This window comes from Hippocampus comes, unplaced genomic scaffold (assembly GCF_001891065.2).
Source record: "Hippocampus comes isolate QL1 unplaced genomic scaffold, H_comes_QL1_v1.1 scaffold37, whole genome shotgun sequence".
Lineage (NCBI taxonomy): Eukaryota > Metazoa > Chordata > Actinopteri > Syngnathiformes > Syngnathidae > Hippocampus > Hippocampus comes.
Window position 1 is genome coordinate 1,229,240 of NW_017805535.1, and position 25,696 is coordinate 1,254,935.

At 40.8% G+C, this 25,696-nt stretch overlaps 2 protein-coding genes across 8 annotated transcripts; one reads left to right on the top strand and one right to left on the bottom strand.

Annotated features, from left to right (window-relative positions):
* Window positions 1–6,026: 6,026 nt before the first annotated feature.
* Window positions 6,027–17,908, bottom strand: ldhd (lactate dehydrogenase D). 2 transcript variants are annotated; one of them, XM_019878190.1, is made up of 11 exons: window positions 17,794–17,908; window positions 16,937–17,049; window positions 15,776–15,917; window positions 13,924–14,065; window positions 12,325–12,484; window positions 11,974–12,173; window positions 11,689–11,817; window positions 10,296–10,423; window positions 9,705–9,795; window positions 9,096–9,207; window positions 6,027–6,637 (listed from the first exon to the last, which is right to left on the bottom strand). In XM_019878190.1, exons 1-11 carry the CDS (start codon window positions 17,866–17,868, stop codon window positions 6,445–6,447), a joined length of 1,485 nt encoding a protein of 494 aa, XP_019733749.1. In that variant the 5' UTR covers window positions 17,869–17,908; the 3' UTR covers window positions 6,027–6,444. The 2 variants fall into 2 exon arrangements, with proteins under 2 accessions (XP_019733749.1, XP_019733750.1); XM_019878191.1 differs by having other exon boundaries at window positions 17,790–17,907.
* A 281-nt stretch (window positions 17,909–18,189) lies between these two features.
* On the top strand, window positions 18,190–25,114 carry fam169b (family with sequence similarity 169 member B). Of its 6 annotated transcripts, none has more exons than XM_019878194.1 (8): window positions 18,790–19,935; window positions 20,157–20,550; window positions 20,936–21,065; window positions 21,155–21,257; window positions 21,357–21,442; window positions 21,961–22,123; window positions 23,354–23,536; window positions 24,535–25,114. In XM_019878194.1, exons 2-8 carry the CDS (start codon window positions 20,504–20,506, stop codon window positions 24,678–24,680), a joined length of 858 nt encoding a protein of 285 aa, XP_019733753.1. In that variant the 5' UTR covers window positions 18,790–19,935; window positions 20,157–20,503; the 3' UTR covers window positions 24,681–25,114. The 6 variants fall into 6 exon arrangements, with proteins under 6 accessions (XP_019733752.1, XP_019733753.1, XP_019733754.1 ...); XM_019878195.1 differs by having other exon boundaries at window positions 20,157–20,513; XM_019878196.1 differs by having other exon boundaries at window positions 20,157–21,065; window positions 23,354–23,415; window positions 23,487–23,536; window positions 24,535–24,646.
* The last annotated feature ends 582 nt before the right edge of the window (window positions 25,115–25,696 follow it).

The following is a 25,696-nucleotide window of genomic DNA, read 5'->3' on the forward strand; positions in this document are numbered from 1 at the left end:
GTTAGCATGTCTGCCTCACAGTAAAGAGGAGCAGGGTTCGATTCCAGCTCCGGCCTTCCTGTGTGGAGTTAGCATGTTCTGCCCGTGCCTGTGTGGGTTTTCTCCGGGTACTCCGGTTTCCTCCCACATTCCAAAAAACATGCATGGCAGGCTGATTGAACACTTGAAATTGTCCCTAGGTGTGAGTATGAGCGTGGATGGCTGTTCGTTTCTGTGTGCCCTGCAATTGGCTGGCAACCGGTTCAGGGTGTCCGCCGCCTACTGCCCGGAGACAGCTGGGATAGGCTCCAGCATGCCCCGCGACCCTTGTGAGGATAAGCGGGTCAGAAAATGGATGAATGGATGAATGATTCTTTCTTATCTCGACGCACATTTCCGCCATTTCGCTGTAGACAAATTTCTCACCATATGCCAAGTAATTAGAATTACTGGCTCAAATGTGTTATTGCAGATTATTTGGTCTAATCCCTAGTGTGTGTGGGTGTTTTCTTGCCTTGCAACCTAATAAAATAAACCATGACTGTACTTAATGCAATATATGTTCATCTATGATGTTGTCATAACAACAGACATTTCCAATCTATCATCATCAATAATCTGGCCTAGACACTCTTTTGACATACATTAAATATTGAATCAATGAACAGAATCAGAATTGAATGAAAAGATGCACAGGAAGAACAATACTTGCCATAAATTGTTGTCATCCAAAATGGTGAGTCATGATATATATCACATGAAAGTAAATTATGCCGTTAATAACTGCAAAGAGAATATTCTGTGTTGCAACTCTTTTCTTGAAATTATTTTCATGGACTTTTTCTTCTGATCGAGCACAAGTCAAGTTATCACAACACACACTTATAAATTTGACCCACAAGCATTGGAAAAGTGTTATTTTCTACAGCTGTACCTTATATTTTGTACATTTAACCACTCAACAGAAAGAGGAAAACAAACGCACAGTCGATATATACCCCTACAGTAAGACTCTTGAACTGAAACTCTCTAGTTTTCATGCCTCTTTGGAGAAAATAAATCCCTAATCGTGTCTGAAAAGTCTGTAAATCTTGCAACGTTGCATTCACCCACAAGGTAAGGAGAAGCAGAGGAAGGAAAAATAACTTTCCAGGAGAACTCAAGCTTTTCCAGGAAATTTTCCTTTTTTTTCTCTCATTTCCCATGGGTTTCCATAACGGGAAATTGGTCTCTCATTTTCCAGGATGGGCGGGAACCCTGATAGTAACTCAATTATCCAAATAATAGTGATGGATAGTATTGTATGCCACTTTGAGGATTGTGAACACAAATTCCTTGTGCATGTTGTTCCATACTGGCCAATAAATCTGATGTTGATGGCCTCTTCTGTTGCTATGAGCCAGGAGCCCGTTCGACCCCAATACACTTCTGACACTAGGGTGAATAATAGAAAGTCACATAATAAAGAAGGAGGTATCTTTGCATACATGAGTAAAATATAGTTGGCTAAATTATGGCAGAATTGGCGCAACAGTCATTCAAACAGAGAGCATGAGCAGGCTGCCACAGGAAACAGCTGTGCGGAAGGCAATGTGGTGAGTCATGTTTGCTACACGGGCCATAGAGGAAAATGAACAATCCAAGGGGGAATTGGCAGTTCCGAAAGAAAAAAAAAACGTTTTTCATTTCTGTTAAATCAGTCATTATGACTTGCTGGTAATGCAAGATAAACGTGATCTGTCAAAAAGTCAGCAATCCCCGGCCCCATCTAATTTGAAACGTGACCCACTACGCCAGAGCAAAACCAACCAATCAGAGACAGAAGCAATCATTTACAAGGTGTCCATCATTTGTCACACACTCGCGAGCACACTCATCGCAAGCGCAATCCTGCAGCCTCGTACTCACACCTTGTTCCTCCAAAAAAAGCACCTTATTCAGAAAGGAGTGGTACTTTGACACATCCATCCATCCATTTTCTGAATCACCTTATCCTCACAAGGGTCACGGGGCGTACTGGAACCGATTCCAGTTGTCTTCGAGCAGTAGGTGGGGGACACCCTGAACCGGTCACCAGCCAATCCCAGGGCACGCAGAGACGAACAACCATCCGCACTCACACTCACACCTAGGGACAATTTAGAGTGTTCAATCAGCCTTTCATGCATGTTTTTTTTTTGGGGGGGGCGGAGTACCCGGAGAAAACCCACGCAGGCCTGGGGAGAACATGCAAACACCACACAGGGAGGCCGGAGCTGGAATTGAACCCGGTTACTTCTGCGCTGTGAGGTCGACACACTAACCATTGGACGACCAGACCGCCCATATGTATATAAATAGCATATTTTTTCCATTAAAACAGAGATACATTGGAGGGAGGGGGATGGGGTTGTCCTAGATCACCTGGGGAACAACTCCAAAAATGAGAAAAAAAATGATGAATCCACAAATAATGCAAATCTGCAGGTGATGTGCTGACATGGACTGTAAGTTATATTGTCATATCACCAATCACCACTAGGGAAGGCAAGGCAACACATTTTTATTTATACTGTACAGTCATACCTCAGTTTTCGACCATAATCCGTTACAGAAGGCTGTTCGAAAACCTATTTGTTCGAAAACCGAAACCACGCTCTTTTCTAAAAAAAAAAAAAATATCGAACACGTCTGGTTCGTAATGGAACGCTACACAAGGAAGCGTCACTTCCTCGTGTAAGGAAGGCGAGAGGAGTCAAGTGGCGCATTCAAGTGCGCTCGGCCTCACTTTGTTCGAGAACCGATTTTCAGTCGTCATCCGAGGCATAAAAAACTCGAAATTTTTGGTCGGAAACCGATTTGGTCGAGAACAGAGATGTTCGAAACCGAGGTTTGACTGTATATCACTTTTCATACACAAGGCAACTCAAACAGGCAAAGACACAACACCTCCAAGAATTCACAAACACAACAGTAAAAGACATTCCGAAGCACAGTGGAGATAACTCAAGGCCCGGGGTCCAGATCTGGCCCGCCACATCATTTTATGTAGCCCACGAAAGCAGCTCAAACATGTCAACTTTCATGATCCTTTCTACAATGTCGACCAAAATTTTAAATTCCCATATGTAATAAGTGCATTTAATCTAAGCATTTTCTTGTTACCAAACCCCTCATGATAGTAACTTAAACAATAGTTGAATCAACAGTTATTCTTGACTTCTTCACATAGTTTGAGTCATAACGGCCCTCCTAGTAAAATAGTAACTAAATTGTGGCCCGCGCCAAAAATGAATTTGACAGCCCTGCTCGAAACCAAATGACAAGTTGTCTCAACACATTTACTCAATCAAGTCACCATTTGCCAATATCCTAAGCACATTTCACCGAAAGATACAGTTCACAAAACACAATCCCCCACTCCCATAAATCTAAGCACATTTTTCCCTGCTAAAACACAAGTTGCAAAAGAACTCTGCTCATATTCTCAAATGAAAGCTCATGTGATGCAAAATGCTTGCCACAGTCAGCAATATTTGAACACAATAAACACACCCGGCGTCAATCATTACACACGACGACTCAAAATTGAAGACATTAAAGTACTCAGAATCATTGAATTTTATTTTGTACATCATGAGATTTAATTGTCGCCTACAAAGAATCAAGATAGCATCTGCCAGAGCCCCTGAACAGAACAGAGGGTCCTCCGTGTTTTACAATAGGGACAGTATTCTTTTCTTGGTATGCGAAAATAGAGCTTATGTGCCATACCAAAATGTTAGTTTTTCTTGTCCGTCCATAAGATACACATGCAGAAATTTTGCTCATCAAAATGCATTTTGGTAAATTCCACACTTGGCTGACAGTTTAAAATTCGTATTATTTAAGTTATTTTAGATTCTTTCTTTACAGCTGCCAGAACTGGTTATCCACAGGACTGTATCGGGGAACAGTCCTGATCGACTCCCCTTCTAACGGGCCCGAACCCCCGTTTACGGCTCGCCCCATCCTCGCTGTAACGCGGGACGGCTGGGGAAGACGGAGGTTCTTTATGTCATGCGAGTCGATTACGAAAGAGATGCGGCTAGGTTCCTGACCGCCTTTGAATTCACGGAGCTAACCCGAATCCGCCTTCACTTATTTTTAACTCTAATAAGTAACCGAGAATTAAAGGTTAATAAGTGACCGCTTCGCTTTAACGACGGCTCTCCTTCGATTTTTTTCTTCTGTAGCAATTGGTAAAGACCTAGAATTAATTTAACAATCGCGGTCGGGATCGTTCCGATTTGTTTCTATTATTCGTTACGCCGGAGTAAACTATTTTAATTAATTATTCATTCTACGAGACCGATCACGTGGCCCCGTTTTAGCGAGCGCGCAACCTTTCATTCATCGACGAAGGTTGAGTGGTGATATGAATTGAATCATAAAAACAACTGCGGTAGACGATATAATGCATTTCGACACATTTATTAATATGACAATTATAGTAAAACATGCATTAATCAACCATCGTAACTCCAGGATGCGGAATACTATTGTCAACAACAAAAACATTGTTAAAATTGTATTTTTCAGGTTAAAATCAAATGAGAATAATGTCACAACACACAGTGATTACAATGAGAATAAAAGGAGAGTCAGGTAAAAAAGATTAAAAACGAATAAATGAGTAAAAATGATTATAAGAATAAAAATGAATAAATGAAATAAGTATTTGTCTATCATCATTGAGGGAGTCAAGATTGATCAAGTCTTAAGCGCCCCGTCATTTACTTATTAATTTTTATAATAATATTTTAGTATCATTTCTATACTTCCTATTTTTACATTATCCGGCCAACAATTTTGGGTTAGAGACATTTAATACATACGATTGGCTCGTTTCTTCCGACAAGCAAGAGTAGTATATTGTCTACGTCTCCTTACAGACACAGCGGCTTCATAATAACTGAGGTTAGTTGGAATAAAACAGAGTATTAGAGAAAAGCCACCCCAATACCTGTATTCAAGTTCTGCCAGTTGAATGTAATATTGAATTTCTCGATAAGGAGTCATCTTTGTGATCCTATTTTCGTCTGGTACCGGAAATTGTTGGTCCGGGGGAACAGGGCTCCGCCCTGACGAGTCCGCTCGATCGCCCCCGGACCGAGGTTTTTAGAGCTCCGAAGAGGCTACTTTTGGTTACGTCAACCTACAACTGGTCTGAGCTATGGAAATGATGTTTTTCTGTTCACAGCTGTTTTTCCCTTCAAAGGGCACGGCGGCTAGTTTCATTTTCTAGCTGATCAGAATTTTCCACTGCTGTGCACTGAGGCGTCCGGCGTCCTATCACACCCACACAGCCGTTCTATTTTAATTCAGTGCTTTCCGGTTTATCTCTGGCGCTTTAACTCGCAATCTTCCCTCAAATCACTGATAGACATCATGCACATACTTGCATTAAAATCACATCTATGCAGCTTAAAAAGGATATCATGTTTTCACAATTCATATTGATACATTATCTCCCATGCTATCAACAGGTTTTGTTCTTGTCAGGTTCTTCATCAGGAGACATCATTTGGGAGTAAATAACGCTCTCCGGCAATAATGTTTACACCAAGCAGTTTCAAAGCATTTGTGATCAATAATACCATAATAATACCATGTTGTCATTTCATGACAACATTCGAAAAGAAGAAAGAAAAGTAATAATCATAAAACAACAGTTAACAGTAATTCTGTAAAACTGTATGATCCAGTTGTAAAGCACATCTTATGCATTACCCTTTGTTAACCATTTGTTTAAGGCATATTTTAAAGGCATTGGCTTTGGTATGTTCAATTTAACCATATTTGATTGATATATTATACGCTGTAAATGGACCTGTTGCGAGCTGGCGAGAGCTTAGTAAACAATTGTTTTGACGTCATCTTATGCCCAAATTGGATAATACATCCTTAGGCTGAATTTGAGTCTAGTTTTTAGGTCAATTTCATATTTAACTTTTTCAATTGTACCATCACTCGTACCATGAAACAGCGCGCCTTCCAAAACAGCGATCAAAATATTGTTGTCGTCAACAGCTATCATTTTCCTCACCCTTCATTGGTTTTTTAAAATTTATTTCTTCAGGGCATTCCACGTGATTGTATTGCTGATGGCCTGTGTTTGCGGAGCTTTGACATTTAGCACTATTTAGTGTTTGAATAATCAATGCAATGGACACACCCGTCAATCACATGTACCATTACTTCATCACATTAAAAAAATGGGTGGGTTCAAATAAAAGCTTCTATTCAAGTTGTGTATCTGATCCAGATGTAAATACCCGGAAAGAAAAGCTGAAATACTGATCCTTGAATCTATTCATCTTTCGATGTCAAACCCAAATATTTTCAATCAGCGGCAAAAATGAAGGGATTTGCTTCACTGTTCCAATAATTTTGGAGGGGAGTGCCCATATACAGAAAGTGTTCTAAACAATTTAATTACTTGGTTCACTTTTCACTTTGAGGCTCTCTTGGCAACAAAACCTTCCCTGGATTCATCAAGTTGTTTGGGTCAAGGGTATCCTTGATGCCCTGCATGACCTGCATCGTCATGGATCCCATCTCTTCATAGAGCAGTGCTCGCTTGCCCAAGCCCACTCCGTGTTCCCCTGTGCATGTACCATTCATAGCCAGGGCCCGTCTAGGAGAAAACAAAGCAAGGTTTTATTTTATTTTATTTTTTCCCAGGCAAAACATAGACAAGACATAGTAAGGAAAATGTCTGACAACCTTTAGAATCAGCTGGTTTTCTGCATAAATTACTCATGACATCGGATATGATCCATGTCACAACAATCAGGGTTCCTACAGGTTTCTTCAAGTTCAATTTAAGACTTTTCAAGACTTCTTTAACAGAATTACAAGGTAAAAAAAAAACAATACGCATTTCAGTCACATCAGCAAAGAAAAACAAAATCTCCTAATTTGTCCATCCATCCATCCGTTTTCCGATCCGCTTATCCTCACAAGGGTCACCACGGGGGGTGCTGGATCCTATCCCAGCTTTCTTTGGGCAGTAGGCGGGGGACACCCTGAACTGGTTGCCAGCCAATCGCAGGGCACACGCAGACAAACAACCATCCACGCTCACACTCACACCTAGGGACAATTTAGAGTGTTCAATCAGCCTGCCATGCATGTTTTTGGAATGTGGGAGGAAACCGGAGTACCCAGAGAAAACCCACACAGGAGAACATGCAAACTCCACATAAGAAGTTTGGAATTGAATTGAACCTCTGCACTGTGAGGTCGACACCCGAATCACTGGACCGCTCTGAATTTGTCTTAATTTATTTTTTGAACTTTGAAATGTGGAAATTGTGTCGGATGTAAGAATACAGCATATTGAGTAGGTGACTCACGTGACAACCACGTAAGCGCAGACACAAACCACAGGCCAAGTAGAGGTGTGAAACACGAAAGAAGGCTCAGTAGTTTGACTAACACTGAAGTTGTCTTTTTTTTTTTTTAACATGAGTTGCAGAGACTTAGTTTCGTTGAAATTTGAAAAGTCTCTGTGACCTATTTTGTTAAACAGATGTAAAAATGGGTTTAAGTGAAAGCAATGAATCCCCCCTTTAAAATGCTGCCAAACACGCCTGCCTAAAAATGGGTATAGATCTAAAAATGAGCATTAAAAAGAATGTGCACAAGCACCAATAATCTAGTTTCTTTTTTTTTTAAGGAGGTGAGGTGGGGTTAAGTTCATGTACTGATAACTGTGACAAAGCTACCACTTTGAATGGATTATAATACCAGAAGGTCAGCTTTGGACATGCACCTTTTGACAAATTTTTACTACAGTTTGCCACCATGAGTGATACCGATAAGTGAAATTTTGGACTCCCCATATTTTTTGCACTACAAGGCGCACCTTCAATGAATGGCCTATTTTAAAACTGTTTTCACATATAGGGAGCACCGCATTATAAGGCGCAACGAATAGAAGGCACAATAGTGGCTGGGGTTGTGCTATGCATCCACTAAATGGAGCTCCCCCAAAGTGAATACAATACAATACAGCTTTATTTATATTGCACTTTCACAACTGCTGCAGCTGTAACAAAGTGCTTTACAGAACATTTAAAATACTACGTCCAGACTATTGATCGATATATAAATCGTATCTGATTAAAACGCGCACTGTCGGCTTTTGAGAAAATTGAATGCTTTTAGGTGCACCTTATAGTGCGGAAATTACGGTATATTGAACTTGGTACCGTACAACCTCCCTCTTGGTTTAGTAAATGCAGTGGTGTCAACTGAGTTTTAAAATGTGACTTTGGAGAAAAGTAGTTCTGTCCAGTAATCTCAGCCCACCACGAGCTTTGTTGCTTTATTTCCCTTTTCAACAACAGTCACTGGAACAAAGGCGGTCAGTGGAGCAAAGAAGAATTTGTTCAATGTACAGGACTTTATTGTCAACACGTTACGGATCGTGATATTACTTCTCTGTGTCATACAATAGTGGATTTATTTTTCAAATGTTATTAACCGTAATGTAGGCTTTTACCGACAATATAGAGATTTACGTGGTGTACATATACCGGTGCTTCTTTTTTTGGGGGAGGTGGGGGGGGGGTTGTTTTTATTTATGTCAACATCAGGCGAATGGACAGACAATGAAAACCAGCCTCTCTTAATTTATCTACACCCTTCCTTTTCGAAAATAATGAATTTGAGTCACTCATCATCACTTGGTTTCACCCCAGATTTATAATGACACCACCCGTCTGTTCGTTATCTTCTATTAACTAGAAAGTAGCCTACTAATAGATGGTCAAGCAAACAAATGTATGGCACTCCAGAATCTTTGGTGCACTCTCCTGGCAACTGAGTCATATTACATATTACGGTATTTCTATTTCTAAAACAACAAATGTAATGGTGGCCTGAGAAATGGAGATATTTATTAGTTCACACTAAAAACTATTCTAAATACAATGCTCGAGAGAACGTGTGCATCAAAGTGTAGGACTGACAATGACAAAAACAAAAGAAAAAAAGGATGTGATCATATTGTAAAGTTAGTGTGTGAGTCTCAGTTTAAAGCAGTCTATATAAAAGACAAATAATAAAAATAAATGGAAAAACATTACCTTGCCAGCCTCTCGCTGAACAAATGGACCCTCCGAAGTTCTTCTGGGTCGTTGGGATCAACGACCATCAGACAGTGAAAGTTCCCATCACCCACATGACCCGCGATGGGACCTGCGTGAGCATGACATCATTGTGCTCAGCTGTTTTGTGGTAAAAACGGGAATGAGAAATTCTGGAGAGATTCATCCATGGTACTGGAGCTCTCCAAGTCCACACTGTCAAGACCTCTGTTAACTTTGCCCTGTCAGAATGATGTTTGCTTTCTGTGTGTGAATATGGAAGGATGGATCGATGTACAACAGGGGGCGAAAAGATATAAATAGTCATTTCAAACACTCTCGTGCCCAGGATGCCGTTGAGCAGCTTTCTAGTATTACACAATGACCTAGCCTTGCTTAGCTCGCTTCGCTTTCGCCGTGAACAAAATAAGTACAACAAACAACGGTTTATCATAAACGTGTAACTTAGAGGGATTCTCTCGAGACACCAATTTCTTATTTGTGTTCGTCTCAGCTTCAAACCCTGCACTATTTTATTTGAAACAAATTTTATGTTGTGTGTCACTGCTGATGTGAAGAAAAGAGCCGTCTCGTGTGCAGTGAGCTCACCGGTAAGTTTGTTCTCAATCAGGTCAGTTTTGGTCTCCACAATGATTTGAGGCAGTTGGGAAATGGGAACACAGACATCTGTAGAATAGGCCTACAATAAAACACACCGGGAGGTTAAAGTTGAAGTTTGAACCGCATTAAAATGTTGTTGTAGGAAAAGAAATTTGAAAAAAAAAAGAACAAAATGACTTGCTATAAACCGCACTGTTGTCATGGTAAGTTGACAATGAACTTCAGAGTTCTTACAATTCCAGGACGCCAAATTCATTTTTTAATGTATGTTGTACTGTTCTTTAAAATATGTAATTTTATTGACACTTAAGATAAAGTTAAAAATCTCTTATAAAACGTAAAAAAAAAAAAAAAAAAAAGACAAAATCATTAGGTGGCACCAAGAACACTAGTGGGCAAAAAAAATGCAACAATGAATGGTAGAACACATACTGCCAATTGCAAAACCTGCTTGCCACAATATGGTGGGACTATCAAACAAATATAGTACGCCATTTATCTCCCCCAGTTTTGTTCTACATTTCCACTTTTGTGGGGATTTGCACATTTACAAAGGAGAATAGAGCTACAGTCGCTAACCTTGCAACCAGGTCTTAGAGCCTGAGCAGCATACCAGGCGTCATGGCGAGCTTTCCACAATCGCTTGCGTGTTTCTGCATCTCGAGCCCATTGGAAATCTGAGCCGCCATTAGCCTGGGTGATTTCCTCTGTGGATACATGATAAAGATCATGTCTAATTTTTATGATGCATAAGTTTCATAGCTGTGCAGTGAGAACACAATCAGACTGTTACCTGTACAAAATTTGAAAAGCTGCAATCTGCAGACTTGTATTAGAGAAAACATTACAAGCGAATCTGCAGAGAACTACAGTCCTGCTGTTTTGACAGGTCATGCCTTTACCAGCAATCCGCTCTTATGCTAAGTCAAGATTTTAAAAGAACACTTGAATACGCCATCAAAGGTGAATATTTGCCCACCTTCTCAAAACATGCATGTTCGGTTTACTGAGAACTCTAAAAAGTGTCCTTTGGTCTGTGTGCTTGCGTGTGTGTGTGTGTGTGTGTGTGTGTGTGTGTGTGTGTGTGTGTGTGTGTGTGTGTGTGTGTGTGTGTGAGAGAATGTTTGTCTGGTTGAGCCCTGGGATTGGCTCTCAAACAGTCCAAAGTGTACCCCGCCTCTTGCCCTAAGTCAGCTAAGAGAGACTCCAGCTCAGCCGTGACCCTCTTGGGGATAAGCGGGGTAAAAACAATCAATTAAAAAAAGGATGGATGAATTTGATGCATTCACAAGTCAACCCTATTAAGGCTGACAAATATGACAACAACACAGACAGTTTCTTGACAACAAAATACAGTGAGCCGCTATAAACATTGTTCATTAAAAAAAAAAACAACAGTTGATGATATAGAAAATGAAAACCAATTGTTCATTCGTTATACTGTCATATTTTTTCTGTTTCATAAATCCCTTGCTTCAGGTCCGCAAGATTAACCTGCAAAAAAAAAACTACTTCTCAAAAGTTGCTCCTAAAATGAAGTAATTGTTTCGAGCTTTGAAATATCCATCCATCCATCCATCCGTTTTCTGATCTGCATCTTCTCACAAGGGTCGCGGGGACTGCTGAAGCCAATCCCAGCTGTCTTTGGGCAGCAGGCGGGGGACACCCTGGACTGGTTGCCAGTCAATCGCAGGGCACAAATAGACATACAACCATTCACACTCACACCTTGGGACAATTTCGAGTGTGCCATTCATGCAATGCCTGTTTTTGGAATGTGGTGGTGGGAGTGGAGGGGGGAGGGACCAGAATACTTGGAGAAAACCCACAAAGGCACGGGGGGAACTTGCCAACTCCACACAGGAAGGCCGGAGCCAGATTCGAACCCAGCACCTCTGCACCAGGAGGCAGACACGCTAAGCAGTTGGCCGCCGCGTTGAAATATATTCATGAATATCATTGAAAGACTTACCCGTTGTGTTGACTTGTTCTGCAAGGCTCTGTTCGGAACCATGGAACTCCAGGAATAGAGTTGGAGTCACGGGATATGACAGTGAGCTGAACATGTTGCATGCGTTGATCATCACGTCATCAAGAAACTCTTCAACACACACACAAAAAAAAAAAACAGTTCTTAGCATCGACGGGATTCTACACCAATCTCCTCAATATTTTTCTAGCAACGGATTTCATATGCATTTGTGTACATGCGAATTGTGTCATTTGTGATGTGTTCTTAGCGCAGGCAACTGCTCACCAATGCGAGCGATGGCTACCCCAGCTTGGAGAATCTGCACAGTGCTATTCACAGCAGCTTGCACTGAAGGAAATGAACAGACCGCAGACACCGTGGCTTCGGGAATACCGTAGAGGCGCAGAGTTGCCTTAGTGATAATTCCCAGAGTGCCCTCTGATCCAACAAACAGGTTTGTCAAGTTATAGCCCGCAGAAGTCTTCCTGTAGTTTATTTATAATGAAGACAGCGGGAAAACTTACATAAGCACAGCGGTATCCCATGATTGTTGCTCCTAAGAGCATGAGTTTGTTTGGACAATATCTGAAATTTGGAATGAGTTCCATTATTTATTTATTTTTATTATTTTTTTACCTGGGACGTCGGCCCTTGCCGGCCGTGTGGATAATAGTCCCATCAGCAAGGACCACCTCCAGATTGATCACGTTTTCCCTCATGGTTCCATATCGCACTGCATTGGTACCAGATGCGCTCGAGGCTGCCATCCCACACAGCGAAGCATCAGCTCCAGGATCTAAGGGGAAGTTCAAGCTTAGTATTGTTTTCTGAATATTTTTACAAAACGGAGCAGCTAAGTCATTTGCAGTCAGAACGTGTTGGAAAACAAAGACGTCCTTACAGTCGTCAACATGAAAGGACTGCGTTGCTTTGGCCCCGCTTTGTTCCACTACATTTAACCATACCTGCTGTTCTTCAAACATTGTTGTCCAACATCAGAAAACACGATAAAAGGTCATTCATAGCATTTCATACATCTTTAAGATACTTGTAGATTACACCAGTTTTCTAGCCAGTATTACAACCACGTGGTACATATCGTGATAATGCGGTCATTTTTCTTCACAAACAATAAATGTCATACAATCATAAACGTCTTGGGCTAACATTGGATTTGTAATTTTTTTATTTTTATTTTTTTTAAGAAATACTACTTTGCCCACGTAGTACATGACTGCAGTGCCACTCATGACATGGCAGCCCACCACGAGGCCCGAACACGAAGCACCATGTTTGTGTTTGTGTCTCCAACTGTTCACCATGCTGGAGCATGTGGCTTGCACGTCGGCCTCATAGTCATTGTTGCACGATTCAAATCTCGGCTTGGCCCTAGATGGACTTTGCATGTTCTCTTCGTGGGTTCTGTCCAAATTGCTTTTGACCACATTCCAAAAAACACATCTAATCATTTCCACAGGTGTGAATGGCAGACACCCATTCACACTGGTGACAACAAGCCTCTTGTCCAAAGATAGCTGCGATTGGATCTCACATGTCCCTGAAATAGATAACAGTAGAAAATGGATGCCCAACTCTTTGTTAGTTCATTGGCTTCTTCCTTGTTCATGGAGGAACGTAGGGCCACTGTGATTTTGGGGTGGACCATTCAATTGAAGACATATCAACTAAAATGGAATGAAAACAAATTCTCTGGATCCGCATCTTTATTCGGATAACCCTTCTCGGGAGAGAAGGCTCCATGACAGATCTGTGAATGCTGCTTCGCCATGTTTTTTTGTTGTATTTTTTGGTAGCTGAAATAAATCTCATCATTTTTTATAAATACTGTACTTTCGTTGTCTTGGTTTCCTTGGACAAGACATATGGCGATTTTTTTTTCTGAATACATAGCATGCTAACAAGTCAGAAGTCACTTTTCTTTTTCTTGTTTTTAAATCTAAATGGGCAGATTTACATAACAGCTAAAAACCGATGTTGTTTGCCGACATACAATGTCCAGAAAGACGTATAAATAATGTGCTCGAGTTCTGTTGGGATGGTGATTAGCATGCAGGGCTGAAAAGGTTCCGGAAAGGCTCTTGTAAATGAGCTTTCATCCACTGGTGGATTGGAATGTGGTCATTTATGCCGTCACATTTGCAGATTTTTGACATTCTATCATTTGTGATTCTGGACTCAAGACTTCAGTTAACATGGGCTTGGGGTTTAACTGACCAACAGGAAACCACAGTCCGGTGTCTCGCAGGTAGGCATTGAGGGCTTTTCGGGTCACACCAGGCTCAACTGTCACATCAAAATCCTCCTGGTGGAAATCCAAAATCTGGTTCATTTTCCTCAGGCTGAAGCACACACCGCCCTAAGGAAAAGGGAGGCTACATTACTTGGCCTTTTTAAAGTACCTCACGTAAATTCAACACAATGGTGAGGAGTTGTATGCAAGCGTGCAAGTTAGTGATATTATTTGTGTGCTTTGTAGTGCAGACTAGGAATGGGTGCAGAAGTCAGTACTTTTTTGAGTAGAGACCTCTTTGGCTTGGTACTATGGGGGCACTGATTCACATTAAATCAAATCCTACCATGTTTCAGTTCCGAAGCGCGGTAGTTAGCAAAGTTGTCGATTTTCCATGCCGCAATTGAACGCAGCAGTGCTTGCACACCAGCGTAATGATATCACTCACTCACACAGGATTTCGCACACGCTCAACATACATTTCTGGGTTTGGAAGCGATCAATATTTGCCTGTCGCCAAGGGAAACCAATGCAGTTTATGAAATACATTGCAGCAATGGTGAAGACACGCACTTTCTAGCATGCTTTGGTTATGCATGGCAGGTGGCCTTCTCGGTATTGACTCATTGTATTGGCCCTTGCTTGGGGCCAAAATGGAGTGAGCATTACGTACTGCGTGGGATACATTCAAATTATTAATTTAAGATTAAGAAAACCTTTATTAGTCTCGCAATGGAGAAATTCACAATTCACAGCAGCAAAGTTATGAAAGGAAGAAGTAGAACAACAAAATATAGGAGCTGCTGGAAAGGCAGCCACTCTCGCGGCGCCATTTTGAAGTCAAAATAATTTTATTCCAATTATTCTCTTTGTTCTCATTCGCGTCCTCTTCCAACTGTCATTTTTTGTTATTATTTGTTCCAAACTGGGTTCAAACCGATCACGATGCACGTGGCAGACGTGTTCTTGCAAAACGTAAACACTAATATTGATCCATCCATTTTGTGATCCGCTTAGCCTAATGAGGGTCATAGGGCATGCTGGAGCCTATCCCAGCCGTCTTCGGGCAGTAGGCGGGGGACACCCTGAACCGGTTGCCAGCCAATCGCAGAGCACACAGAGACGAACAATCAATCGCGCTCACGCTCACACCTAGGGACAATTTAGAGTGTTCAATCAGTCTGCCATGCATGTTTTTGGAATGTGGGAAACCCCACGCAGGCACGGGTAGAACATACAAACTCCACACAGGAAGGCCGGAACCGGGATCGAACCCACCTCTGCATTGTGAGGTCGACGCACTAACCACTGGACACCGGGCCGCTGTATACACTAATATAATTATTTATATTCTCTTGTTGTATTACTAGTTAAATTCATTCTTTTTGATGTTCAGTGCAAAAGTATGTTAGGACATACTTTGTATTTTGTAATATTAAACTTATTGTTTGTATTGTTTAGATTTTATTATTTATTAAATGTTATATACATTGATCGCTACTACATCCTCTGGTTCATTTGTTTTAAGATCATCATGTGTTGCGAGTTACATTTTAAACATTGAAAAATAATTGTTTCATCGAAATGTATCTGCAATTTTTGTGAATACATGTAACATTTATTCCGACACACAACAAAAGTACCGAAAATTTGTACTGTTGAGCACCGGTATCGATTCCCAGGTCCAGAGAATCAGAAAGGAACCGCTTCAAATGTGAAAGTTACCCATCCCTAATGCAGACCGTTTCCCAAGGTAATGATAACTACATAAAAGTGTGAAATTATTCCAGTGCTGTCACAAGACATATAAGATCTATTGATGGTATTTTCTCTCACCTTCACTGCTCCTACCCCACCCTCCAGGCCAGTTCCCGTTCCAAACGGTATCATGGGAAGGCGATTGTCATGGCAGACTTTCGCCAGAGCGCTAACCTCCTCCACACAACGTGGAAAAACAACCACATCCGGTGGACGGCATCTAGACAGACATTAACAAAGGAGCTCGTTGGATTTGTTCTAAAGCACGTTCTGGCGTGAAGCTGCAGTGGAGCCCTTGTCAAAAGTTGCAAAATAACAGTCCTTGCAAGGTAAGGAACGGTACATCAGAAACTATGTTTTCACGGCAGCATAAGACGAAAGTGTTACACAGCACACAAAAAAAAAATGCTTACTTACCTCTTTACTCACTGTTTTTTATTTGACAGACAAAGATTTACAGTAATCACAACTTTACTACAGTACTGTGTTGTAGTCGGTTAATAATAGACTACAGTACATTTTGACTTTTCGTACAAATTTGGGTTACGCGACTGTCATAGGGATGGGCACTGTCCGAGGACTCACTGGACAGACTTGGAAGACTGTAAACAGATTGTGGATTCAAAATGGCTTGGGGGGAATTTTGTGGAATTCATCTGCTGTATTCATAGTGCTTGCAATCTTTAATAAGGGGTATTAAAAACAACTACACTACGGCATACCTTAGCTGAGCTACATTAATGTGGTCAATGTAACACTGCATGGTAACAGAAGAACATACAGGAAGAGATTCTCCCTTCTTGGATTGCAACCCTGAACGCTATGAAGACAAGGGTTAGTTTATCCAGGAAAAAATATCAACATTTGCACACGGGCTAGGCAAGTTAACATGTCAGTATCTCGACAATACTGAGTATTTGCTGGACTGATCACTGTCTATAGACTGTGTTGACATGCTGATGTTTCTCAACAAAAAGCAATCAGATGTAACTGTTTTTTTTTGTTTTATATTGCAAATTTACATTTAATGTCAAAAGTTTTTGTTGGGTTTCACACTCAAAACTTGTTTTCATCTTCATCGTGTTTTTTATCCCTTAAAACAAATATTTGTCTACATGGAAAACAAAATATGTAGTTAGAATTTTGCACCATCTAACATCAAAAATGGAAATAATATGTCTTTAATCTTCCCTAATGTTGATCAAGCAAATGCTCAAAGTAGACGTGTGAAACAGTGACCTGTGTACAGATTCATCTTTGCCATGTTGCTCTCTGACAGCAGTTGCCAATGACACTCCATCCTCTCCGCATATTGACCTGAATGTGGAAAGTGCACTGTCCAAAGATGCATTCTGTGAAAATACAATATAATTATACGTTAAATAATGCACTGTAACTTAGACCAGTAGTTCTCAAACTTTTTTCACCTGAGTACCAAATAAAACAACACTAAGACCTACAAGTACCACCATAATGACCGAAATTAAAATACTGAAGCGTAGTAGCTCTACGCACTCGACAAAATCGAGGCAGAGGCTTTATTCAAAAAAAAGTGAATGAATATTATTGTAAGCCATACTAACATAATGCACAGTTTGAAGATAAGATTTGTGCTTGAATAAAAGAAAAATGCACCTAAATTAAATGTAAACGTATTGCACATTAGTTTAAGAAAGTTGTTCTTTTCGCTTGGTCCCTGCGCCCCATTCCTCATCCCAGTTCAAAAATCCAAACTGTGCCCCTGCCCGCAGTATACTGTACTACAATTATATCATTGGTTATATCTTTTCATTATAGTCTGAGTCAAATATTAATTTCTGTTACAAGCACGTCAAAAGTCTAGCCAATAGCCATTCTGTCGAAATAAATTTTAATGGAATAGCATACATTCAACGATTTCAAAAATAATTTCCGCACAATACCACACACGTAACTACTTCGTGTCATGTGTTCCAAGTTGGAACACATGACACGTTGGAACTTCCAACGTCATTGGTGTTACCAATAACACATTGAGACTGACAGAGCGCACATGACCTCGACTTAGTTAAACAATAAAAACTGGCGTATATTTTAATGAAAACTAACTTACTTACTCTGGCCATGTTGACTGTTTTAATACTGCGATGCTGACAGAAAAGTCGCTGACTTGCAGTCAGCAGAAGCGACATGGATTTGCGTTTACTGTTAAGTATTAACCTTGCCTGCAAGTTGAATTCTCGCGGTATTTGTGAGTTCACAAAATCCCGAGAATCCATTTACCCAATCCTAATACTATTACCCACACTACACTTTACGGTCCCCATTGAAGGATACACGTCGTGGAAGTGCGCGTAGAGTTCGAAAGTGCAGATTACAAGTATTATTAATGTTATTATTATTATTGCAGAACGTGGATCGTGCGTGTGACGTTATCGACTTGCGCCACTGTGTCGGATGCGTCATCAAAGATTGCGGCACAGGTTGCTGTTTCTGGCAATGTTGCTGCTAAAACTGCAATAATATCATTATTCCAGTGCATGGCAGCTATGGCTCCACTATGTACGGGCCCGGTCAAGGTGTTTCCCACCTACTGCCCGATGACAGCAAGGATAGGCTCCAGCATGACTGCGACTCTCGTGAGGATATGGGGATTAGAACATGGATATATATATATATATATATATATATATATATCTCTCTCTTACACACACACACACAGACACAGACACACACACACATATATATATATATATCTCTCTCTTACACACACACACACAGACACAGACACACACACACATATATATATATATATCTCTCTCTTACACACACACACACAGACACAGACACACACACACATATATATATATATATCTCTCTCTTACACACACACACACATATATATATATATATGTGTGTGTGTGTGTGTGTAACGGAGTGATATATTTAGATATATATATTAAATATATTAAATTGCGTGACGCAACGTGTGGCACCAGCTTCCCTAGTGTGTGTGTGTGTGTGTGTGTGTGTGTGTGTGTGTGTGTGTGTGTGTGGGTATATACACACACACACACACACACACACACACACACACACACACACACACCAGGGAAGCTGGTAAATATTTCATCCACACCTGCCTTTAACACTGCCAGACCCAGAGGTTTTGGTGCTCCCTCATGTTCCCAATGGTGTCCCTTTTTGCGGTGTGTGGATGAAATATTTTGCCAGCAGTAATACATTATTCATCACACTTTTTACTTGTCCTATTCCAAATGGATTTTTCAAAACAACCATTTCCAAAGGTCTTCCCAGAATGTCTGTGGCGATGCAATGGTAAAATAGATATGCAGTTTCAATGTCGTTCTCACAAAAAAAAAAATAAAATACAGATGTTTTGTTCAGTATTGAACATTTTCCTTAGCAGTTCACTGATGGATACATTTCATTTAAAAGGTTAACGTGTATTTTTTGATGAAATATTTGCTGTGGTGACAGCAAGGAGCTGCCAAAGTTTTCAGTTCCGTGTTCTGAATCTGGTGCTTGAAAAATTGAGGAACTCCTTAAAAAAATGAAATTCTGATCTTTGACACGTGATATTGTGAAGGGCACATTTTTAAATGAGAGCCAGTTTCCCTGATCATCCACTAGATGGCGGAATGACCACACACCTTGAGCCACCCAGTTCTGCAAAAGATATTGATTTTGTATTGCACCGTTGTTCCATGTTGGGTTTGGATATGGTGTAAAATTGTGGTTTTCTCCTATTCATAAGGAGAAAGATAGAGCAGTTATTCTGCTTTTGGCAAGAGAGGATCCTCTGTCAACGATTTTGTGATGACAATTTTCAGTGTGATAAAGAGAGGGATACGTACAAATAACTGCTGACAGTGATTTACTACTTTCTTTATTGCTTTCTAATCACGCCCACCTGTGTGGGGTTTTCCAGCGAACATGTTTAATCAACATCATGTAGCTGTTATCTCGAATGTTTTTGTTTGCTGGCGCCAACCAGAGAGGACAGGCTGGAGGGGCGGTGGATGGAGTTGTCTGTCTCCTCACACACACCAACTTTTATGGCTACACGGGATCACACTGGATTTTATGTGTTTTATGTCTTTTTGGAACTGTTTAACATGGGGCGTGACTGCCCGCCTTTTCTTTTGCATACTGCCTCGTTATATTTTCATGCTTTCTTTGGACCAACGCGCTCTACAACATCAAAAAGTACAGAGACCCGAATTGATTCGTACTGAGTTTTTTTTTTTAAATAGAATCTTTATTCGAACAAGTCATAATACAATTCTCAATAAACAGAAAACAAAATGAACATGTTGTTAATACATACACATATTACAAACATCTAAACAAAAAAGAAGCCAGGGGACAAAAATTTCAAATAAGGAGCATATAGCCAGAGTTTTAACAGCTTTCTTGTTTTTAGAATCCATAATAGAACTTAGGTATTCGTACTGAGTTGTGATGTTGGAATACAGAGAAGAAAATACGTCGAAGTGCTGTGGGTCTTTATTCCACACAAAGAAATAAAATTAGGGAAATAAAATAACCTGTGCGCAAAGGACAGAGAAACGCGCACAGAATGCGCTAACCACTTCCGTTTTCTCTATTCAGAAAAAGTGACAACGTGATCGTTAAAAAATAACAAATGAGAAAAGCACAATTACACGCAATCACTTTGAAACTTTTATTTAGAAAGTATTTTATTTCCGGTAATTTTCCTGCTCGTGTCTGTAACTTGATGCTTTTGTACAAGGTGACGTGGTGACCACTTCCTCGCGAAAGGTGGCGCTGCAAGTCAGGTCAATGCTGTCAGGTGTGCGGTGTGTCAAGGAAGAGCAGTATAGGAACAGGTGGATCTATCGTCTTTCTGTTAAAAAAATACACTGATAATCTTTCGTTCTTGTCACAACTGAATCTTTCGGAAAGTAGGTTACAGTATTCTTGTCGATTGGATGTTTCAAAGATTTTTTTTTCCCTTTCAGCATTGCAACGTTAGCGATACAAACTTCACAAAGTGGCGTATGATTGTCCTCACCGAATGCGCAAATACATTTGACTGTAAAGTTAACATTTCATATTCAAATGATTTTCTGCGAGGTTTATATTGTTTATTATGGCGGCCTAAATGAACGTTGAAGAAGGTCGATTGGGTGGATGTCGATTCTTTGAAACTCACGTGTTGCATTCACGGTTTGTTGTTTTCAATGTGGACATGAACTTGAAAATTTTGTGCAGGAAGATGTTCCCCGTAGACATGCCACCTGTTGTCGAAACTGACCTGAGATCAGCATCTGAACAGTATCTTTTGTCACTAAAGTCCAGGCCTGAAGATAATGCCTGGTTTCAATCATCCAAAACTTCTAAGGTCTGGAGGTCCTCGAGCACAATTATGTTCTCATTATATTGTGGTGTTCCCGTGGTTTCAAGGAATGTATATTGTGTCTGTCCAATCAGTTGGAAATAAGAGCAAATAACATCAAATGGTTGCAGCTATTTGAGGATGACCAAGCTAGATCTTCGTTATTGGCACTTCACCCACCTGATGATCCAGCTCAAGGTGTGATGACTCATTTTTGCACAGGCATACAAACATGAACAAAAACATGCATATACACACACTCCTTCTGACACTCCCTGCTCTCCCCTTGCCTTCTAGTGGTAGCCTTATACTTGTATGGAAGTTGGTGGTCTGTGAATGATGTTGTACGGACGTCCTGCAAATCAAGAACTGACTTGCTTCCGGTAATCCCAGTTACATATATATATTTTTTTAATGTTATATGTCCTTCCAACATTTTGATCCTTGTTATGAACAGTTTGGAAAAAGTAGCAGCTTTTGTTTCAATACAATACATCTTTATTTTTATAGTGTTTTCACAACACCTGCGGCTATAACAAAAAGCGTTTAACATAAAATAACAATAATACAACAGAACCTAAACGATCGTAACAACTCTTTCTGTTTCAGTTAACATTTTTATCAATTTGGGAAGGGAAGAGAAAAAAAAAATAAGAGTGAGGAAATGTATTAAGGTAATTAATGTATTAATGTCTCAAAACATAGGCCGGCAGTCTTGCTGAATCGGGTGATGGTGACAGCAGAGTCAAGTTAACACACTCTGAGATTGTTTCAGAATTTAGTGACCTGGATTTCGATAACAATATTAGCTTCTAAATTAATGTCTGATTCCGATGTCAAAAATACTTTCACGCCAACACACAAAGTACCTTTTAACCATTCGGCAACATGCTTTCCTCAGGTCCAGTCCCTAATGGAGAGGCTCGTTATGTTCCTGTTGAGTCAGGTGGTGGAGAGGCCTTCACATGAGGAAGCACTCTTCTCCCTGCACCCCCGCACAGAGAGCGCCAAATTGCTGTGGCGAGATGGCCAAGCAGTTGGCTTCTACACAGTCAAACACAAAGGTGTCTTGCTATTGAGGGAAAAGTTGGCGCTGTTTGACCATTGCTGGTTTACATCCACAGGGCACTTGTTTTTTTGAGCTTTAATGGGGAGCCTTTTTGCAACGGCACCATGTTGTTCAGCTCAAATGTTAGTCCTGATGGACTGTCTGCGATGGTGCGGATGGACTAATGGATGGAGGAGCTGAGGATGAGGAGCCCATGTGGCAGGGAGTCAGCGTTTGAAAAGTAAAGTGGCTCTAGTTGGAACTGAAGAATTGAACCATTCTTAATGTGTATGTTACTCACCAACAGATGCTACACTTGCTTGTTTGCTTTACAATTTGTAGCAGACGTCCCGCTGGTGGCCAGAAGGTGGTGGTAATGCACTAAAAGTATTTGCCAACCTCCAAAGGATAGTAGTAGTCGTAGTAGTAGTTAGTGTTGGTGTTGCAACAGTAGTCATGGCAATACATGTGGGACATATCGCTAGTTTAGCATGCGGCTTCTTTACCACACAACAAGGATTTACAGCACCAAAAGGTGACCAGGATTCTACTTTTGGCCACAATTCGGAGCTCGTTTGCTGCCGTCAGGAAATTCACTCTGACTTCCAAACACCACTCTGTGTGTTCGGAGAGGCGGAGTGCGCTCCCCTCCCATTAATTTCCAAATGCAACCTGTGTTATAAGCAATCAGCAGCTCGCGCTTGAACTGTGTCCACCTGTAGTGCCTGATGCACTTGGCTCCGGCACTCCTATGTTAGGGCACTCTGATTAACGGAACGCAACATTTGAAGAACATTCGGAGTGAAGCAGTACACATTTGGCCAGTCTAAGCTGTACGGTTCTTGGTCTGTTTTGTTTTGTTTTTTAAATAATAAAGCCCCTCCCTCTACCCCCCTCAAATGCGATGTATACTCCGGAACAATTTATTAGCCGAAAAATATGGTACAGTAATCCCTCGTTCATCGTGGTTAATGGGGACCAAAACCACCCGCGATAAACGAAAATCCGAGAAGTAGCGTCCAATTCAATTAACAAACAGGTAAAAAAAAAAAAACTTTTTTTTTTTAAATCCCGCAAACGGTCCGCGAGAAGCTGCAAAACAACAGCGAGTCACAAAGAGCAACATATACAGTACTGTACTCCATGTATATTAAAAAAAAATATAACATGCAAGTCATTTTATCAGTGTACACTACAGTATTGCTCATGCTGTACACACTTGACTCCCATCTGTGTGGTGTTTCAGGCAGTCTGTGTGACAGCTGGAGCAGCCGCTGCTACCAGCTGCCTGTTCTGGACACTGTGCTGGTAAGGCCAAGCTGGAGGAAAAGAGGACTGGGACTTAAGATGCTGAGTGATTTCTGCTCGTCCTTCCCCAGCGAGCAGGTGCTGGGAATCAGTGTGCCACTTTCACCCAGCATGATTGCAGGTTGGAGCAGTTTCCAATGTTCCACATATAAAAGCAATATTTAAATATAAAGCTTTTAAATGTCAGCAGTATATAAACCCAAAAGGATTTCAGATTGTTTTTTTAACATTAATTTCTTTTGAAGGTTGACTCAAGTGGGAATTTCAGTGACATTTTAATTTTAATTTCGTTGTCTTCAAATGGAAATGTACTAAACAAATTGGACCAATACAACCATGATTCATGTTCGACTTCAAATTACTTGGATGATATCTAAGAAACCTGGATACGCTTCGATGATTTAATATTCTTGCACAGAAAAGACCAACTCTACAACAAAAGCAGTTTAAAGTGATTGTTCAAAGAATCCTCCTTTGAGCCTCTCTTTGACATCTGTGTATATTGCGCTACTATAGCTTCCCTCAACATGTCCATGCTCCATCTGACTTTAAGTTTTCTCTTATCCCAGGAAGATTGTCTTGTCAGACTACATCATCCTCTGATTTAATCAACCAACAGATGCACCCCCCCCATTAATCTGTATTAACCAAGTCGCATGTTTGAGACTTACAGTGACATAAGAATGTAATAGAAATGAATGATTCTATACATTTTCCCTCAAATTCTATTAAAACGCCACACCCAGAGTAGAAAATGTAAAAATATGTATTTAAAATAAAGAGGTGGGGCCACAACCTGTGTTAACACGACACATGACCAAAACAAGCGTTTAAGTTTCATGATAACAAGTACAAATTATGGCTCATAAACACAGCCACAGCCTTCACGCTGTGAACCAATTTGTAATGTACAAGAATATTTCATCTCCTGATGTCATAATGCCACATTTTTTAAGTCCTCCACATTTTCTGATAAAATTATTGAACTCATGACAGGATGTGATAATAAACTGCTGTAATAAGTTGTTATTGCATCAATTGCAAAACATGGGTGTTGCATTTATTTGGAAAGAAGACATTTATTTTATGCATTATGTAATAAAATGCCTCTGTTTTTAGTGTGTAGGCAGTTTCTGCAGCTGAATGAAGACTACAGAGACCGTCTGTATGAAGTCGAGGCTCCAGGGGAATGGACTCAACGGCGAAACATCTGGCTCAACATCCAACTGTCCCGCTATTCGCTCAGTGGAGATGAAGTTGTATGAGTAGGAAACCTCATTTGATCCAAGACTGCGTCCATACAGCTCATCTTGTACCAGTTGATAAAACTCAGCATCCTTTGTTTTGATAACTCTTATGTTAGTTGTCTCTCGTATCTATACATTTTCTGTCACGGGTGTGCTGGAGCCGATCCCAACTGACTCTGGGCGAGAGGCGGGGCATTTTCCAGAAGGTTATTTCTGTCTGTCAGGCCACACCTCATGGAGGATTAAATGTGAACCCCTCCTCCCCCCAGCACTAAACAGCAAGCTTGGGTCAAATTTAAGACAAATTTAGGATTTAGGCGAGGACTTCATGGTGCAGTCTTCCTTCTGCCTGAAGTCAGATGGGTTGGTTCCAGCACCCACTCTTACCCCCCCGTCACGCCATCCTGTTCAGGATAAGCGGTGTGGAAAATTGATGGATAAATATATGTCATAATCAGAGGCGATTGCTCTAAGACTGCAAGGGAAGCTCAGCTTCCACTAAAATGTCCAAAAATAAGTGATCAAATACATGTGTGTACATACAATTGTGTGTACATGTCATTGACTAAATATGCGCTACAACGCGCCAAATTTTTTTCCGAATCAGCTTCTTATTGCTGGTTACGACGCAACTCTCTTCTCATTCATTCCAGCAGCTTCACTGCACTTTAAACTGTGTGGACGCTGAGCGTCTACAGCTCTGGGCGTCGAGAGAGTTCAGAGTCCGTTGTCCCAATGCATTGAAACGAGACGAGTCATTGGATAAATGCTGGTTTGGTCCCGCCGGATCGGATGCTCAGTGTCCCCGGGAGTCTATGGACAGTGGGCGTTTATGGGCTGGCCCGGACGCTGAGCTTTTCTGCATGATGATTGGATGATCTGTCTGAGGCTGAATCTCTTTTTGATTGACAGCGAAATGAGCCAATCACCGATCTTTTGGTGTAGGCATCGTGGGAGCATTTTTCAATTCGCATTCTGTTCTGAGTTGAACTGGAGACTTCTAATCATCTGAGCGACACTCTCTTTGTTGAAAA

Excerpts from the sequence above, each read along its gene's own strand:
- ldhd (XM_019878190.1), bottom strand. The coding sequence starts at position 17,868 with ATGTCGCTTCTGCTGACTGCAAGTCAGCGACTTTTCTGTCAGCATCGC. Across the intron at positions 17,050-17,793 it reads AAACAGTCAACATGGCCAGA|AATGCATCTTTGGACAGTGC; the intron begins GTAAGTAAGTTA and ends GTATTTTCACAG. Across the intron at positions 10,424-11,688 it reads AGAACAAGTCAACACAACGG|AGGAAATCACCCAGGCTAAT; the intron begins GTAAGTCTTTCA and ends ATGTATCCACAG.
- fam169b (XM_019878192.1), top strand. The coding sequence starts at position 20,826 with ATGAACGTTGAAGAAGGTCGATTGGGTGGATGTCGATTCTTTGAAACT. Across the intron at positions 21,066-21,154 it reads AATCATCCAAAACTTCTAAG|TTGGAAATAAGAGCAAATAA; the intron begins GTCTGGAGGTCC and ends CTGTCCAATCAG. Across the intron at positions 22,124-23,353 it reads CTACACAGTCAAACACAAAG|GCAGTCTGTGTGACAGCTGG; the intron begins GTGTCTTGCTAT and ends GTGGTGTTTCAG.